The 18,403-nt window shown below is 45.3% G+C and overlaps 1 protein-coding gene across 2 annotated transcripts in view; it reads left to right on the forward strand.

Annotated features, from left to right (window-relative positions):
• BICC1 (BicC family RNA binding protein 1) overlaps positions 1-18,403 on the forward strand; it is a 259,900-nt gene that overhangs the window by 110,699 nt on the left and 130,798 nt on the right. For both annotated transcript variants that reach the window (XM_040436564.1, XM_040436565.1), the window contains exon 2: positions 6,648-6,694. In XM_040436564.1, the coding sequence (XP_040292498.1) occupies positions 6,648-6,694 (47 nt within the window). The remainder of the gene's footprint in view (positions 1-6,647; positions 6,695-18,403) is intronic.

Raw genomic sequence — 18,403 nt, forward strand, 5'->3', positions numbered from 1 at the left:
ACCCCCAGCCTCAGACCAGACCCGGATCAGACGCCCAGCCTCAGATCAGCCCCCATCAGACCCCCCAGGGTCAGATCAGCCCCTATAAGACCCCCCAGCCTCAGATCAGACCTTCATAATACCCTCCCTAGCCTCAGATCAGCCCCCATCAGACCCTCCCCAGCCTCAGATCAGCCCCCCTAGTCTCAGATCAGACCCCTATCAAACCCCAGCCTCAGATCAGACACCCCCAGCCTCAGATCAGACCCTCCCAAGCCTCAGATCAGACCCCCATCAGACCCTCCCCACCCTCCTTTAGCCTCAGATCAGCCCCAATCAGACATCAGATCAGATACTGTATTTAAGATAAACAAATAAACTTACCTCTCCAGCTCCGTACGGCGCTGCCTCTTGGCAGATTCACTTACCCTCCCTGTTCTTCTTCCTGCCGCACTATATTGTCACCTCACACCGCACAGCGTCAGGTCATAGTGCACGTCTACGTGCACTGCGTCCTGACGCTGGATGTGTCAGGACACAGTGTGGGGCTGAAAGAAGACCAGGGAAGGTGAGGACAGCCAGTGCAGTGCTGTTCTCACCTTCCTGTGCCTCCCGTATGCTAATGACCGCTTCCATAATGGAAGGGGTCATAAGCATTTTCACATTATGTTCTGGCAGGGGGCCGGGGGCCACATGAAATGATACCGTGGGCCGCATACGGCCCTCGGGCCGGAGGTTCCCCACCCCTGGTGTAGAGGTAGACAAAAGGTCTGTCAGATTAGTCATCCAGCCTGAGCCACTTTGATAAGTCTGGTGCAGGTCTAGACAGCCCGTGTAAGTTCACACTCTGCAGCTTAGTAAATGTGGTCCAGTGTCTTGTGGGACTAGCTTTGCTTAATGTAATGATACCTTTCACTTAGCGATAGGTTATTTCATTTCAGAGAAAAGTACTTTTGATCCATATGCAAATGAGCAGTTAAGTGCAACAAGGGCGGGCCCAAGCCACTCTGTGCACTCTTGCTCTTCCTGCTTCCTCTGCCAGCCCCTCCCTCTCCTTGATTGACAGGAGCAGGCAAGAGGACTATGCAGGAACTTGGACCTGTCAGTCAAGAAGGAAAGGAAGCTGGAGGAACAAGGGTGCACAGAGTGGTTTGGGCCTTGTCTCGGTGCTCTTAAATGCTCATTTGCATATGGTTTGAAAGTACTTTTTCTAAAATGAAGCAAGGATCACAAAGGGTAGTTTCACATGAGCATTTTCTGTGCAGAAATACGCTCCTTGTGGCAGCAGTATTTCCCAGATTGAACATTGCTGCTGTGACACGAACTCAACTCGTATAGTCCAAAAAGAAGTGCAAAAAGCCCAGCTTCCAATAAAAAAGCCTTTCATCTTTATTCTTCAAAAATCATGAATAATAAAATCCAAGTGTGACATCATACAGACAGGACAGCGTTATAGTCTACGCATTTCGGATACCAAAATACAAACCATACTCATGACCTCATGATCCTTGGTCATGGGTAAGGATCATATTTTGGTATCCGAAAAGCGCAGACTATAACACTGTCCTGTCTGTATGATGTCACACTTGGATTTTATCATTCAGGATTTTTGAAGATCAAAGATGCAACGCTTTTTTTTACATTTTTTGAACTTTAATTTTGTCTGGTCGGGGTTTATAGTCTGTGCCTCCATTAAAGGGTTTCTACCACCTCATTTTGACCTAATTAGCTCTCAGACACTAGCGATCTGCTAGTGTCTGATCTACCTAACAATGCTATACTCAGACCTGTGTGTGGATCCGTTTCACAAAAAAACGAACTTTTATTAATATGCTAATGAGCCTCTAGGTGCTATGGGGCGTCTTTTCAGCACCTAAAGGCTCGGTCTACTCACATTGTATGCCGCCCCACTCGTCCGTTAAGCCCGCCCATCTCCTCTTGAATGCCATCCTCCATCTGAGCCAGCGGACGAATTCTCGCGCCTGCGCCGTGCACGTCTGTATTCGGCGCAGGCAATGTCTGACCGCTGCCTGCACAGACATCTCGGTCATCGGCGCAGGCGCAGTGGACATTCACTGTGCCTGTGCAGAATACAGACGCCCAGGCGCGAGAATTCGTCCAAAAGTTCGTTTTTTTGTGATCCACACACAGTTCTGAGAATAGCATGGTTTGGTAGAGCAGACACTAGCAGATCGCTAGTGTCTGAGAGCTAATTAGGTCAAAATGTGGTGGTAGAAACCCTTTAAGTGGGACAAAGTGAGTGCAGCTATTTTTCCTCATGAACTCATAGAGGTACAGTGATTTATAATGCCGACCTCGGCTGTACTAAATTGTGCTCGCGTAATGCCATCAGTGCAATTCTGTACAGCCGGGGTGGGCAGGAACACACAACATTATAAATCATTACAATGCTGAGAGTTTGTGTCACAGGAGCAGTGTTCAGTTCGGGAAATAACAGGCGCTGAACACTCCTGTGGAATTACCAGGCATTGGAGTCATTTACAACAAAATCTTCCCCATGTGAAGGCCCCCTTACTATACGTGCTGTACTATATTGCCTAAGCAATCTATGTTTGTTTAGGGTTCTGTTCAGTACAAGAAAACTTTTATTTATTTATTTTCTTTTACGATATTAAGATTATTTTTTTCCATCGTCCAAAAAGTCCCTTTTTCTAGTCTATTTGATGAAATCCACCTCTCCACATGCTTTTTTTTGTAATTAAGAAAGTCAATTTGAGGAGCATGTTAATTGTTAACACCTGTTAAAACCAGTAGATGTTTTCATTGGAGCTTTCATACGTAATTCAATAGTTCAATGAATGAAATGGAAACCATATATGACATACTATTGAAGGAATATTTGGATGAAAATTCTAATAAAACTGAATTCATTCTTGTTTTATTGTTTACCATTAAAGGGGTTCTGCAGTTTTTTTAAACTGATAATCTATTCTCTGGATAGATCATCAGCATCTGATCGGCGGGGGTTCGACACCCAGGACCCCCGCCGATCAGCTGTTAGAGAAGGCAGCGGCGCTCCAGGAGCGCCGCGGTCTTCTCGCTGTTTGCCGCAGGCCCAGTGACGTCACGACTAATATCAACAGAGCCTCTGCGCTACCCTACACCTACAGAATCTTAGTGATTGCTTTATGTCAGTATGGTTCTGTTGAAGGAAGTTCAAGTATAATGCTGTGCGCTCCTGCAAGACGAGCAGTGTCCAGAAAGGAGGTTCACGCTCGCACACAGAGCGTGATTTCCGGACTGCACACGCTCCTGTGAAAGAGCCCTTAGATGGCACTCTGTCACTGCCATAGAAGTCAATTTCATTAAAGTGAATGTTGCATGTGGACTGACATGCTGCTCCATTCAGAGAGGAGACCTGGAGAAGGGGTATGATGTTCGTGGGATAACCTATTTAATTGCCGCATCTACCGATCAGCCATAAAGAATAGCTCCCCCCGCATGATACCAAAACAACTGACAAGGCATGTACTCCACAAGACCTTTGAAGGTGTCCAGCATTTGCTTGTGCTACAGAAGAGGTCCAACCAGAGCCATGAGTGCCCATGATCCTGGCGCCGGTTCGCTGGTTGTCCTTCCTTGGACCGTTTGGAAGGTACTAACAGGAACACCTTGCAATCCCTGTTGTGGAGATGCTCTGACACCGTCCTCTAGTTATCTCAATTGGATTTGTTCCTGCTTAGACTTCCACTTACATTGTCGGGCCTTATTTACACGTCGGTGATTTAGTCAGTGGTTTCCATCAGTGATTGTGAGCCAAAACCTGGTCTGGGTCAAAAACTCACAACAGGTACAAATCCTTCCTTTATACGTTATCTTGGTGGGGGATCCATTCTTGGTGGAAATCACTGACTGTGTGAATAAGGCCTTCCACTGATGATTTTATGGCAGTTCAGATATATAAAAGAAAAAGTCAAGGGTTTTTGAGTTTTAAAATGAAATAATTTAAGAATCTTATTCTAGTGTATGTTACACTAATTAGCAGTAATAAGGTAGGTGGACAACTTTATAAGGTCCTGTATTGTGTTGTGAATCTCTTAATCTCCTCTCATCTACTTCTCTCTTATATTGAGAATCGCTATCACTGACAACCAGCTGTCAGTTGTCTGTTTATTTAAAAAAAAAATTTTTTTATATTTTTCTAGTACGAGTAGCTTGTGCAGTTATTGTAATTTTAAAGGAGTTATCCCATTTTGTAAAAAAAACGAAAATCCAACATCATATGGTACATGAGAATCTTTTTCTAGACCTAGCAAAGCTAGAACCCTGTAGCTAAAGTGGATCCAGAGCTCTCCCCATTCGCTGTTCCAGTTGCTCTGCTGGATGTATTTCAAGCTGGCAGCTCAGGGGGCATGTCCCTTATGCTGCTACTCTCTCCTGGTCACAGCTCAGGGAAGTGTCCTTTCTGCTGCAGCTCTCTAACTGTAAGGCTGCTTTCACATCTGCATTCTCCTTTCTATTCTTCTACACCGTTATAGGAGCATAAGAACGGAAAGGATAGATTCAGCACATAACTGAGCCGAACGGAGACCACGGCCCCCATAGCCTATAATGGGGTCCATTAGGTTTCTATTCACAGGATTGATTTTGTAACAGAGACAAAAGTCCTCCCCTGAACAGAAACCTAACGTACCCCATTGTTGTCAATGGGGCCAGTAGGCTCCGTTCGGCTCAGTTATGTGCTGAATCTGTCCTTTCCGTTCTTCTGCTCCTATAACTGAGTAGAAGAATAGAAAGGAGAATGCAGATGTGAAAGCAGCCTAAGACCTCTTTCATACAAACCATACGGATTGGCTCCGGGTGCGTTCAGTGAAACTCGCACCATTTTGCAAGCAAGTTCAGTCAGTTTTGTCTGCGATTGCATTCAGTTCAGTTTTTTTTCCGCACGGGTGCAATGCGTTTTGATGCGTTTTTCACGTGTGTGATAAAAAAAACGCAAGGGTTACAAACAACATCACTTGGCAACCATTAGTGAAAAAACCATTGCACCCGCACTTGCTTCCGGATGCGATGCGTTTTTCACTGAAGCCCCATTCACTTTTATGGAGCCAGGGCTGCGTGAAAAACACAGAATATAGAACATGCTGCGTTTTTCACACAATGCAGAACTGATGCGTGAAAAAAAAAACTTGTGTACACAGACCCATTGAAATAAATGGGTCAGGATTCAGTGCGGGTGCTATGCGTTCACGTCACACATTGCACCCGCACAGAAAGCTAATTCGCGTGAAAGGGGCCTAAGGGTAACAGTTGATATACAGCTGGGGACAGTTGAAGGATGGAACTGAGCATGTGAGACCACCTCAGTTGTTACCGAGGTGGACAGAGAAATTAGAAAAATAGTAAACAGCAGGTGGTGGAATACAGATATATTCTATTGAATAACTCAGTAACTATACAAAATTTTTTATCGCATACAATTACAAAAGTATTCAGATTCAGGTGCTGGTTTGAAAAATATATGGAATATATTTTGGGGGACAACCCCTTTAATTATCGTCACTTTAGAAAACACAAATTCTGCTAATGTGTTTCTATTTGTATCTGACCCGTAGCCATATATCACTTGTAATGTCTAGGGTTATTTTCTCAGTTTTTGTAAAGTTTTTTTCTGTGATCTTTGGTTTAGACCTCATACACACAGCTCGGTCTGGGTGCTCCTGTACAGGTTCTGTATGTGGGCACCATTGTTTCTAGGGGAGAATAGATCTGTCCTATGGAACATGCCGGAATTGTGTCTTCTCTTGGGTCTGTATAGAATACAGCAAAAAAACATCTGGATACATATGGAGCTACATTACATACTGGTGATCTATTAGGGCAGGCATGGCCAACCTGAGGCTCTCCAGCTGCTGTAAAACTATAACTCCCACCATGCCCTGCTGTAGGCTGATGGCTGTAGACAGTCTAAGCATGCTGGCAGTTGTAGTTTTGCAGCAGCTTGAGAGCCTCAGGTTGGCCATCCCTGTATTAGGGCTTTGTACAAAATGGTTTCTTAAAGGGAACCTGTCATGTGGATATTTGATTATAATCTAACTAATTATATACAATCATTAACTACTAAAAAGTACCTTAGATGTATTCACTTACTGGTGTGACAGATGGTTACCTCATAATATACACACAAAGATGCCACATGCCGCATGCTAATGAGCTGATTTGAGTCCAGCGTGATGTCGGTGAGTCCAGCGTTTATTTAATTAACAGCTATAGCCACTCCCCTGCCCACCTGCTGCTGATTCATATGGAAAATAACTGTCAATCAGCAGCAGGTGGGCGGGGAGAGTCAGGAGCTCATGAATATTCATGACTCATCATTATCAGCTGGAGCTTTTCAATACAAGATGTTGGCCGATTGACTGGGTCAATTAAAGAAAGTGACCCAGCATTTTGCTAAGAGAATCAGTCACTTATTTATGTTGCCCTTAGTTAGGACACCATAAAACTGGTGACAGGTTCCCTTTAATTTAAGGGGTACTTATTTATGGGTCACATCATGACTCCAGTGCATCCAGTTGAAGAACTTGTCACGTTTGCCCACTGGCCAGTGGAACCTACAAGAAGTCAGGCCTCTTCGCTGCAGCGCGCCTAATTGCTTGAACCCTGAGGTGTATATTCTACTTACACTACTGTTCTCTTTGTTACAGCAGCGGCAGAAGGAAAGGGCAAGAGCGGTGAAGATTTCTTTCAGAAGGTGAGAGGTTTTAATACTTACTACAAATGTTGCCTTTTTTATCCTTCCTCCTGGCTTTTCTTTCAGACTGTGCCCCTTGTTTTGCTGCAGTGTTTTTATTGCAGTAAAGTGCTGCTGTTGAAAATTCATGACCGTTTGACTTCCAGTCTCTTGCTGTGCGTTCCCGAGACCTCTCCTTTATTAACATGGGTGGCAGACACAGGCTGTATTATTTTCACGTTTTCTCCGATAACATCAGCTTCCTAAATGGTGCATCTCAGACTCATACTTAACAAGCCAAATAACCTAAGTGTTCCTCTGTCCCACAAATAATAAAGCCTGGCTACAAACATTCATCACTTGGCTATTTTTTTTCTTTTTTTAACTTTACTTATTTTGAAATGATTCCTAAGCTTTGTACAATAGTCCACAGATGTTTCTTATTCATGATGTGTACAGATGTAATACTAAAACTACCCACTAGGTGGCCAGGAAAGAAAATCATCGACAAAGAGAACTGCTTCATTAGGTGAATAAAAGTATATTTCTTTCAGATGCAAACTGATGGATCTGAGATGAATCGCTCCTTGCTTATTGAAAAATTCAGATTTTTAGATTGAGGTTTTTTTTCAGAATAAGAATGTTGTATTGCTCTAAACTACAGCTAAGGGCAATCGCCTTTTTAGTTTGTATTTAGCAGTTACTGCAGCCAGATAGCGACAGGCATCCTTATTTTTTTTTTTCTAATCTGTTTTTGTCTCTGATTTACAGACTTTTTATTCCTTCCTGAACATGATTATGGGGGCGGTCATCTTTCCTGAGCTGTTCTTAACAGCATTTAAAAAGCATTAAGAAAATTGATTTACGGCAGCCTAGGGCTGCAGTAAACGGTTATTTTAGTAATCGAGATTTTTTTATTTATTTTTTATACGATTAATCGAGTACTCTAATAAGAAAAAATGAATTAACAGACTGTTTTCCTTTTATAAAAACTTATCAGACCCCCTGCCATCAGTCCCCAACACCCTTCGTACCCCCCCTGTGCAATCAGCCCAAGTGCATCAGTTCCCCCAGTACCATCATCAGCTCCACTGTCCCCCAGTACCATCATCAGCTCCACTGTCCCCCAGTACCATCATCAGCTCCACTGTCCCCCAGTACCATCATCAGCTCCACTGTCCCCCAGTACCATCATCAGCTCCACTGTCCCCCAGTACCATCATCAGCTCCACTGTCCCCCAGTACCATCATCAGCTCCACTGTCCCCCAGTACCATCATCAGCTCCACTGTCCCCCAGTACCATCATCAGCTCCACTGTCCCCCAGTACCATCATCAGCTCCACTGTCCCCCAGTACCATCATCAGCGCCACTGTCCCCCAGTACCATCATCAGCTCCACTGTCCCCCAGTACCATCATCAGCTCCACTGTCCCCCAGTACCATCATCAGCGCCACTGTCCCCCAGTACCATCATCAGCTCCACTGTCCCCCAGTACCATCATCAGCTCCACTGTCCCCCAGTACCATCATCAGCTCCACTGTCCCCCAGTACCATCATCAGCTCCACTGTCCCCCAGTACCATCATCAGCTCCACTGTCCCCCAGTACCATCATCAGCTCCACTGTCCCCCAGTACCATCATCAGCTCCACTGTCCCCCAGTACCATCATCAGCTCCACTGTCCCCCAGTACCATCATCAGCGCCACTCTCCCCCAGTACCATCATCAGCTCCACTGTCCCCCAGTACCATCATCAGCGCCACTGTCCCCCAGTACCATCATCAGCTCCACTGTCCCCCAGTACCATCATCAGCGCCACTGTCCCCCAGTACCATCATCAGCTCCACTGTCCCCCAGTACCATCATCAGCTCCACTGTCCCCCAGTACCATCATCAGCTCCACTGTCCCCCAGTACCATCATCAGCGCCACTGTCCCCCAGTACCATCATCAGCGCCACTGTCCCCCAGTACCATCATCAGCGCCACTGTCCCCCAGTACCATCATCAGCGCCACTGTCCCCCAGTACCATCATCAGCGCCACTGTCCCCCAGTACCATCATCAGCGCCACTGTCCCCCAGTACCATCATCAGCTCCACTGTCCCCCAGTACCATCATCAGCTCCACTGTCCCCCAGTACCATCATCAGCTCCACTGTCCCCCAGTACCATCATCAGCTCCACTGTCCCCCAGTACCATCATCAGCTCCACTGTCCCCCAGTACCATCATCAGCTCCACTGTCCCCCAGTACCATCATCAGCTCCACTGTCCCCCAGTACCATCATCAGCTCCACTGTCCCCCAGTACCATCATCAGCTCCACTGTCCCCCAGTACCATCATCAGCTCCACTGTCCCCCAGTACCATCATCAGCTCCACTGTCCCCCAGTACCATCATCAGCTCCACTGTCCCCCAGTACCATCATCAGCTCCACTGTCCCCCAGTACCATCATCAGCTCCACTGTCCCCCAGTACCATCATCAGCTCCACTGTCCCCCAGTACCATCATCAGCTCCACTGTCCCCCAGTACCATCATCAGCTCCACTGTCCCCCAGTACCATCATCAGCTCCACTGTCCCCCAGTACCATCATCAGCTCCACTGTCCCCCAGTACCATCATCAGCTCCACTGTCCCCCAGTACCATCATCAGCTCCACTGTCCCCCAGTACCATCATCAGCTCCACTGTCCCCCAGTACCATCATCAGCTCCACTGTCCCCCAGTACCATCATCAGCTCCACTGTCCCCCAGTACCATCATCAGCTCCACTGTCCCCCAGTACCATCATCAGCTCCACTGTCCCCCAGTACCATCATCAGCTCCACTGTCCCCCAGTACCATCATCAGCTCCACTGTCCCCCAGTACCATCATCAGCTCCACTGTCCCCCAGTACCATCATCAGCTCCACTGTCCCCCAGTACCATCATCAGCTCCACTGTCCCCCAGTACCATCATCAGCTCCACTGTCCCCCAGTACCATCATCAGCTCCACTGTCCCCCAGTACCATCATCAGCGCCACTGTCCCCCAGTACCATCATCAGCTCCACTGTCCCCCAGTACCATCATCAGCTCCACTGTCCCCCAGTACCATCATCAGCTCCACTGTCCCCCAGTACCATCATCAGCTCCACTGTCCCCCAGTACCATCATCAGCTCCACTGTCCCCCAGTACCATCATCAGCTCCACTGTCCCCCAGTACCATCATCAGCTCCACTGTCCCCCAGTACCATCATCAGCTCCACTGTCCCCCAGTACCATCATCAGCTCTTCCCCGCCCCAGTGGCACTCCCCCCGTGCCATCAGCTTGCCCCCCTAAGTGCCAGTACTTACCTTTCCTGTAGCAGCGCAGCTCCACAGCTCCTCTGTCGTCTTCTCCCCGCGCTGCAGTGTAGTCCTGACATCACACAGCATCGGGTCATAGTGCACACATACGTGCACTATGTCCTGACGATGTGTCAGGGCTGAAAGTGCAGCGCGGTGCGGGCCGGTGGGTGACCACGGAGCGGTAAGTAATAGCAAGCGCTTTACTCCCGCTTCGTGGTCACATGACGCAAACGAATACTCGATGCAAAAAATTTTCATTGAGGGTTTGTTAGTGTCAAATTAGTCGACTCAATCAAGTAATCGTTTCAGCCCTACGGCAGCTCCATGGGCCATAGACACAATGGTCAGGAGGGGACCTCCTTGACTTCTATGGGAGAGTTTTGTAGACCTGCTCTGTGCCCTGTTCTGTGCCATGCTCTATGAAGAGGTCATTGTACAAGGAAAGAATAGATGAGCTCTGACAATCACCTATTGTGAATGGTGGATCCTGTATTATCTATATACAGATGTTATATCATTACTGGCAGGATCAGAATGACATAAGCAGATAACTGCAGTAACGTGATCTGTACAAACCAAGAAGTGTTGCCTTTTATTAGGCCTAGTGACCAGTGCGAAAAATAACCATTAATAAAATGTTAAACATAAACACGTAAATAGGTATTTTTCTGATGACACATTCCCTTTAAAACTGAGTTTTAAAAAGTTTTTTTTTTTCCTCTGGTGCTATGGTTGGTAGACTCCTGAGGAACACTAAAGGTACTAGTGATGAGCGAATGGATTTGTGTTATCAACAAGCGTTCTTCACCTGCAAAGGGCTGTCCTCGCTGCTGAAGAACCCCCCCCCCCAACTGCTTGATAGACAGGACAAGACATATCACCCGGCTGTGACAGTCCTGCGCCCACGCCACTGCTCTGAGTATCGGCGCAAGTGAAGAGGTTCTGTTGCTCTTCTGTAGCAGTGACTGTGCATGTACCGCCACACTTCGGTCACGCTACCCAGAAATGTAGTGGTGCATTCTCAGCCGCTGCTCCACTGCTTGGCACAGGCGCAATATTGTCGAGACTATCCGAGAAGTGCCATGTCAATCAAGTCCTTAGCACCACGGCACCCGGTCGCAGGTGAAATCTGCTCGATGAGACATGTTGATTCCTACAAATCAGTTTGCTCATCTTTACTCCTAATACATGGTCGCCTCTGTGCTTTTTTGGGAGTAGATTCCAAAGACACAATGTTTACACAGATGAACGCAAATTATCTGCAAAGTTAAAAAAAAAAAATAATAATAATCTGTGTCCCGCTTTCATCTAGACAACCAATATCCAGTCCGTTCTATATGTTTACAATGGACGTAATGATTAATAGAATTGCCTATACTCTAGGCCTGCGGTGCATCAAACCTATGTAGTCCTGGTCTCTATAGAAACCAGCACAAAACAAAAGGAAATGTTAATGTAATACTCATCTGTATGTGAAGAAAGACAGACGTTTTCTGCACTTTTCCCTGGTACTTTATGCTAATCTTTCTGTGGTTGTTGCTTATGTAACACTTTTTTTGTCATCTGGCAGAGATGGGGAGTAGATGAAATATTCTCTGCTCCGCTGTATAAACATCTGCAGCAGAACAATGTTTCATGGAGATTTCCTCCTAATGTACAGCCTTGCTGTACAAGAACTGAGCAGTGATTGGGACAGCTATCCCCACCCGTGTCAGGCACCTTTTAGGAAGAATGGTTAACCTGTTTTTATTTAAAGGGAAACTCCAGCAAAATGCAAGTGATGGAGAATCGGACAGAATTAGTTTCATCCTTTGCAGATCGTAGCGGCATTTTTAAATCCATGTAACCCTTTATATTCTTTCGTGACTAGATACTCTTTAGATCGTCTCCTTTTTCCTGCTAGAAATCCTTTTTGTCCCTCCCTGCATTGATCTGACATTTTGATACTGCCTGTGACTTGCTGCTGCACAGGACCCAGTCGTTTGCCTCTCCCAGCAAATCCTTTGCCTTAGGCCCCATTCACACAACCTTATTTTTGGTCCGCATCCCATCCGCATTTTTTTGACCTGAGGATAGGTCATCAATAACAATAACTTGGACGACTCCTTTAAGAGGAATCCCATTTGTGCAATGTTTCCTTCAGATTGGATGACGCTCGTTATGTCACAGACTGTAAGGTTTCTGATTTTGGCTTCCTGTTGGTCCAGACATCTGGCTGCAAATTGTACACAAACCATTCAAAAGCCATAAGTGACTTTCTCCGCGTTAATATCTCAAACCGCTCAATGTGCTGAAGTGGCAAATAGACAAATAGTTTCCATTGAACGCTACACATTGTGTTTTTATTTCACGGTTAAGTGCGCTGAGTATACTCTACGCTTATTTAAGGACCAATGTAAGCAAATACAGTAGAAGGGAAGCCATCGTACTCGCTATACAGTAATGGGATAAAGCCGGTGATAGCCGTATACAGTTTTAGCAACTATGCTTATTTTCTTATAACACCTTAAAGGAAGCCAAATATATCAAACGCCCGTCCTGAGACCCTGCAGTGAGAGCAGAAAGGCTTAGCTCCTTGCTGTACATGGAAGCATCTCTCATCAGTGGCTGCACATAGCCCGATCCTCATATTAGGTCTTTTAAGGCCAGAGGTGGAATAACCAGTTTGAAGTGAAGCTCCTCTTCAAAGTGCCTCCTAAAATATAAAAATGTGTGTATATTAATAAAGAGAATTTGTCGCCAGTGATTATGGTTTACTTAGAGATTTCTGGATTTTTATTTTTTTATTGAGGTGATAGCAGAGTGCAGCCATATTGGTGGTCACCTTTTGAGTTCAGAGACTGTGAAATGGTCACTGTGCAATTGATAGAATGTATCGATGTAATGAGATTACCATCAGTATCTGCTGAACTAAGGCTACTTTCACACTAGCATTCGGGGTTCCGCTTCTGAGTTCCGTTTGAAGGCTCTCACAAGCGGCCCCGAACGGATCCGTACAGCCCCAATGCATTCTGAGTGGATGCGGATCCGCTCAGAATGCATCAGGATGGCTCCGCTTGGCCTCCACTCCGCTAAGCAGGCGGACATCCGAACGCAGCTTGCAGCGTTCGGGTGTCCGCCTGGCCGTGCGGAGGCAAACGGATCCGTCCAGACTTACAATGTAAGTCAATGGGGACGGATCCGTTTGAAGTTGACACAATATGGTGCAATTTCAAACGGATCCGTCCCCTATTGACTTTCAATGTAAAGTCTGGACGGATCCGTCTGACTAACTTTCACACTTAGAATTTTTTCTGAACTATAATGCAGACTGATCCGCTCTGAACGCAAGTGTGAAAGTAGCCTAACTCGTACTGTGTGTGTTACCACCATAAATAATATAAAAACTGAAAATCATATATAATCTATTTAAGGGCTCATGCACACGGCCGATACGGCGGGTCCACAATGCACAGGCACCGACCGTGTGCATCATAGATCACGGTCCCATTCACTTCAATGGGTCTGCAATCCGGGAGATGCAGAACTGAGGCACAGATCGGAAGCCCACAGAAGCACGCCGGAGTGCTTCCGTGGGTTTACTGTACGTGCCTCCGCAGCGTGAAAAAGTAGTGCATGTACTACTTTTTTGCGGTGTGGACCGTAGGATGCGGATCGCGGACCCGATTTAAGTGAATAGGTCCGCGATCCACATGCAGCTGCCCCACAGTTGGTGCCCATGCATTGTGGACCGCAATTTGCGGTCCACAGCGCGGGCACGGAACCTTTACGTTCGTGGGCATGAGCCCTAACACAGCTAGAACCAGCCCTGTACCTCACATGGATCCTGAGATCTCCCCATTCAGAGGGCATCTCCTGTGTGCTGCAGCTGGTGGCAGTTCAAGGATGAATGTGCTTCCATCTCAGTGAGCAGGGCAGAGGCGTTAGAAAAAGAGCAAACAGCAGGTGGCGCTATACAGATAGATTTAATTGAATAACTCCGTAGCTATGATACATTTTTAATTACATGCAATTACAAAAGAATTCGGATCCAGGTGCTTCTTTAAGTAGCTTTTTCTAATAATAATTTTTATTCTTTTAAGTGCCATTTCTCAATCTCTGTAGTGTTGAGTGCTCTTGTTCTGTTCCCTCTGTTCCTTGGCTTCTTCCTCACCTGGGGGCTTAAGCTTGATCTCTATTCCGTGGGATCCGTTCCATGTTTAGCGTCGGCCTTCTGGAAACGTAGTAGTTGCAGGTATATAAACCTGGTGTGCACTCTTAGACTTTTATTTGTTGTGCTTTCACACAGTACATCATAGGCTTTTATAATGGCCACCCTGTTGTGGGATGTTTTCTAGACCTTTTTATTGTTTTTATGGCTTATCACATTTTTAGTGTTTTGTTTTGTTTTACGTAATCTTGTGAGATGAGGATCTTGATTCTTACATAACTGTAGTACAAACCCAGTCCGCGGAGAGGCCACTATCCAGGATGTTATTCTCTGACTCTGGCTCATTATAAAGTAATTCATGTTCCGTACACATTCAAGGTCATGTTACCTGACTTTGCGTTTAACGTATTGCACATTACGTTTGAATGTTTCTCATTTTCAGCTCGGGTGTTACGTTTCCTCAGGCGTTGAGGCCTAAATGTCCTATTCGTTCTCTGGGCTAAACCATATTATGTTTAAAAGAAGATCGCATAGTTTGGAATATATTAGTGTAATTTCCAGAGCAAGAATTGATGATTTTGGAATGTGACAGATTTTCCATGTTCTGTTTATTCATCTTTGTAACAGAAGTAAAGGAAAAATGTTCCATTTACAGATGTGGAGAGGACATTGTAAACTGCCAGCAGACTCCCCTGGGCTAAAAATGCTGTTTTTTTTTTATTCAAAGTATACTGTACTTCCATACTATAGACCCACGCGTTTCTGGTTTCAGAGCTGTACTGATGCATGGGATTGATTTACCTGCTTGTCAGGTTTAATCCATCTTTGGAAAAGCTGTAATTAAAGTATATTTAAGAAAACTTTTTTCCACAAACTGACAGAAATCAACAGCATTAATAGAACCAAGCAACCCATCAGAATCCATCTTACGTCTGAAAAGTGTTAGCATGGAACCTGCTATCGGGTTGACATAAAGACAATAGCCCTTTGTTCTGTCATTCACTGGCTCCTTCTCGTCAAGTTTTGCTTTTTGTCGGGCATCTGTCACCAGATTATCAGCATTAATCCATCTGATGGGACATGTGCATGTCAGCTGAATGTAATGCTTTTAGGCCTAGTTTTTTTTAATTTTATATTTTAGATATATTGATGCCACATAGTTGCATGTCTTGAATGCATCACTTAAACATTAGCGCTCCCCCCCCCCCCCCCCCCCATGGCATGTGGTACCTAATGAATTAATCATACTCATCTGCGCCGATGCGGCCAATAACTGGCCTCCGCAATGACATGTCCCCGTGGAGCATGTGACCAAGCAGTGATGTACACGTCACCACCAATCAGGAAACGGAGTCAGGGTACCAAAACAGAGCTGCACGGCGCAGGTTGTTTTATTTGTTAGGTACCACATGCTACACGGACTAATTAAGATGGCGATAATCATGGAAAACCCCCTAAAGGGCATCTGTCACCAGATTTATACCTGGCTGAGCTGTTGCATGGTCACTTGGTAGCTGAAGGCGTCTGTGTTGGTCCCATGTTCATATGTGCTTGCATTGCTCAGAAAAATGTGTTACTATATGCAAATGAGCCTCTAGGAGCAACGGGGGCGTAGCCGTTACACCTAGAGGCTCTTCTCTCTCTGCAACTGCCTCATTCTCTGCACTTTGACAGAAACAGGTAATAAAATGTCACCACGTCTGGCCCTGTCAAAGTTGAGCTGGCGCAGCAGTTGCAGAGAGAGCAGAGCGTTAGAATGCAAGCACAGTATCGGGCTTCTTATTGGATTATTGTGATATTAAAGAAAAGTTAATCTTTAAATGGCAAACTTTTTGAAACTATTTGAAAAACCATTAAAGAGCGCATTCCTGGTTCTACTTCTTTCTTCCTGACTGAGATGTTGAGGATTTTGGTGAGAGACCTTTTAACGTTAATAGCTTAATGTTCTAAAGGTTTCATTTTGGCACTGTCTGGCCCGTGGGGGGCTATGGCAGATCAGTCTGCTATGCAATGTGACTCTCTCTATTTCCTGCCTAGACTGTAAAGATTCAGATCTGTGTCATAAAAGGATGAGAACTGCTCCATGCTGTTACCACCCAATCTCCAGGAGTTTTTAATCGAATTCTCTTTAGAAGTTGTATTCGTTACTGTGAATACATTTGCCATTGAATGACTCACTTTTGGCAGAGAGACCTTCTACAGCGAACTTCAGAAAACACAGCTGAAACATTTTAGACTTTATTTCAAAATTGACTATAAAGCAAATGTTCTGTCAATGTGCAGATTTTATTATTATTGTTGGCTGCGTTGTCGTCTATTTTAGGAATAGCAAATATTTACCCCTTATATTAATATCTAAGATCCTCAATCTAACATATGTTACCCTTAGGGCTTTTTCAATTATTTGTGTTGAATTAGTTGAAAGAGGAAGAAATCTATAAATGACCTGTTGCTGCAATGAGTTTATATGAACTTGATGACAATAGTTATACAGTGCTGGCTTTTCAGTCCCAAGTAATTACCATATTTTTTACCCTATAATTCGCACCTAGGTTTTAGAGCAGGACAATAAGAAAAAAATATTTTTCATTGCACCTCAGGTCAATCAGACCTCAGCTGACAGCGGCCCCCAATCAGACCCCCAATGTTAATAAGACCTCAGATCAGACCCCACTGTAAATGATCCCATATCAGCCCTTATGCCTCTCATAAGCCCTGCACACTCTATGTAACAGCAGAGTTTGAAGTCAAGGGGGCAGCGGCCTCTTCGTTTTAAGTCAGGATAACCACGCCCCCTTTCCTGCCCCTTCACCTCTGATTGACAGCCGTGCACGTGAACGTCTGACGCGCACTCACACTCGGCCGGCTTGGCTGAACAGCCAAAAGCTATCGGCTGTCAATCAAAAGTGAAGGGGCGGGGAAAGGGGGCGTGGTTATCCTGACTTGAAGCGAAGAGGCCGCTGCCCCCTTGACTTCAAACTCTGCTGTTACAGGGGATTAAAGTTAGTTTTTCAAGATTTTGGTGCATCTGGCCGGAGGAAGAAAAGGATCTTTAGGAACATACTGCTGGCTACTTTAAGGTAATGCTGGCGGTTTGGGAGGTGTTTTTTAAGGGACAGGTTCACTTTAATTTTCGTCAATGTGCATAATCTCATCTGTCTACCAGTTGTTGCATTGTAGGGTTAGGTTCACACACAGTGTATACGCTGCGGACTTACCACCATGGATTGGTGTGTGGCAAATCCACAGCATTTTATAGCACCAGCAAAAAAATTTTTTAAATGGATACAATTTTAAGAAATCACATTCACGTGTTACGAAAAAAGTCCGCAGCGTATACACTGTGTGTGAACCTAACCCTACAATGCAACAACTGGTAGACAGATGAGATTATGAACATTGACGAAAATTAAAGTGACATGTGCATGTCAGCTGAATGTAATGCTTTTAGGCCTAGTTTTTTTAAATTTTATATTTTAGATATATTGATGCCACATAGTTGCATGGCTGCAGTACAGAATGTAAATCCTCATAATATCAATTTGCAATGCATAGGATGAAATCTGAGGCAAATCCACAGCAGAATTTCACTGCATGCAAACTGCTACGTGTGGCCATACCCGATTAACGCACGCCAGAGATTGGGTCCAGGGCATAGATTTTAGTCCTTTTGTGTTGCGGTCACAGAAGGTTGAGATTTAATACAGTAGTGTTTGGGAAATTCAGCATATTCCGATGGAAAACTACATCTCTTGTGTGGTGTTTCTGTTATGCACTGGTTAGTACCTGCAAAAATTCATCCATTGAAGGACAACCGGTGAGCAGGTTCATGGGTGCCCAAGACTTGATGTGTGGGGCATGTAGTCTGACCCATCTGTTCCAATCCCACATAAGAGCTACTATAGTGATAGGTGTCAGAACACACGGTGCATTCAGCTTGGAGAAACTGAGGACTGTATAGTTGTAGATGGTCAGAGTGCCCATTCTGACCTGTCAACCACCAAAAAAAAACCTCACAAGGCATGTGTTCGTCAGAACTGGCAAAAAATAGAAGACTGTGGCCTGTTCTGATAAATCACGTTTTCTTTTACGTCATATGGACAGCCAGGTGCATGTGCGTAACTTAGAGATGGCAGCAGGATTCACAATGGGAAGAAGGCAAGCCGATGAAGCAATGTGAGGATCTTCAGAATCCTGGGATACATTACTCATGGGATGATCTGCTAATATCTCAGTGGCAAATACCACAG

This window comes from Bufo bufo, chromosome 6 (genome assembly GCF_905171765.1).
Source record: "Bufo bufo chromosome 6, aBufBuf1.1, whole genome shotgun sequence".
Lineage (NCBI taxonomy): Eukaryota > Metazoa > Chordata > Amphibia > Anura > Bufonidae > Bufo > Bufo bufo.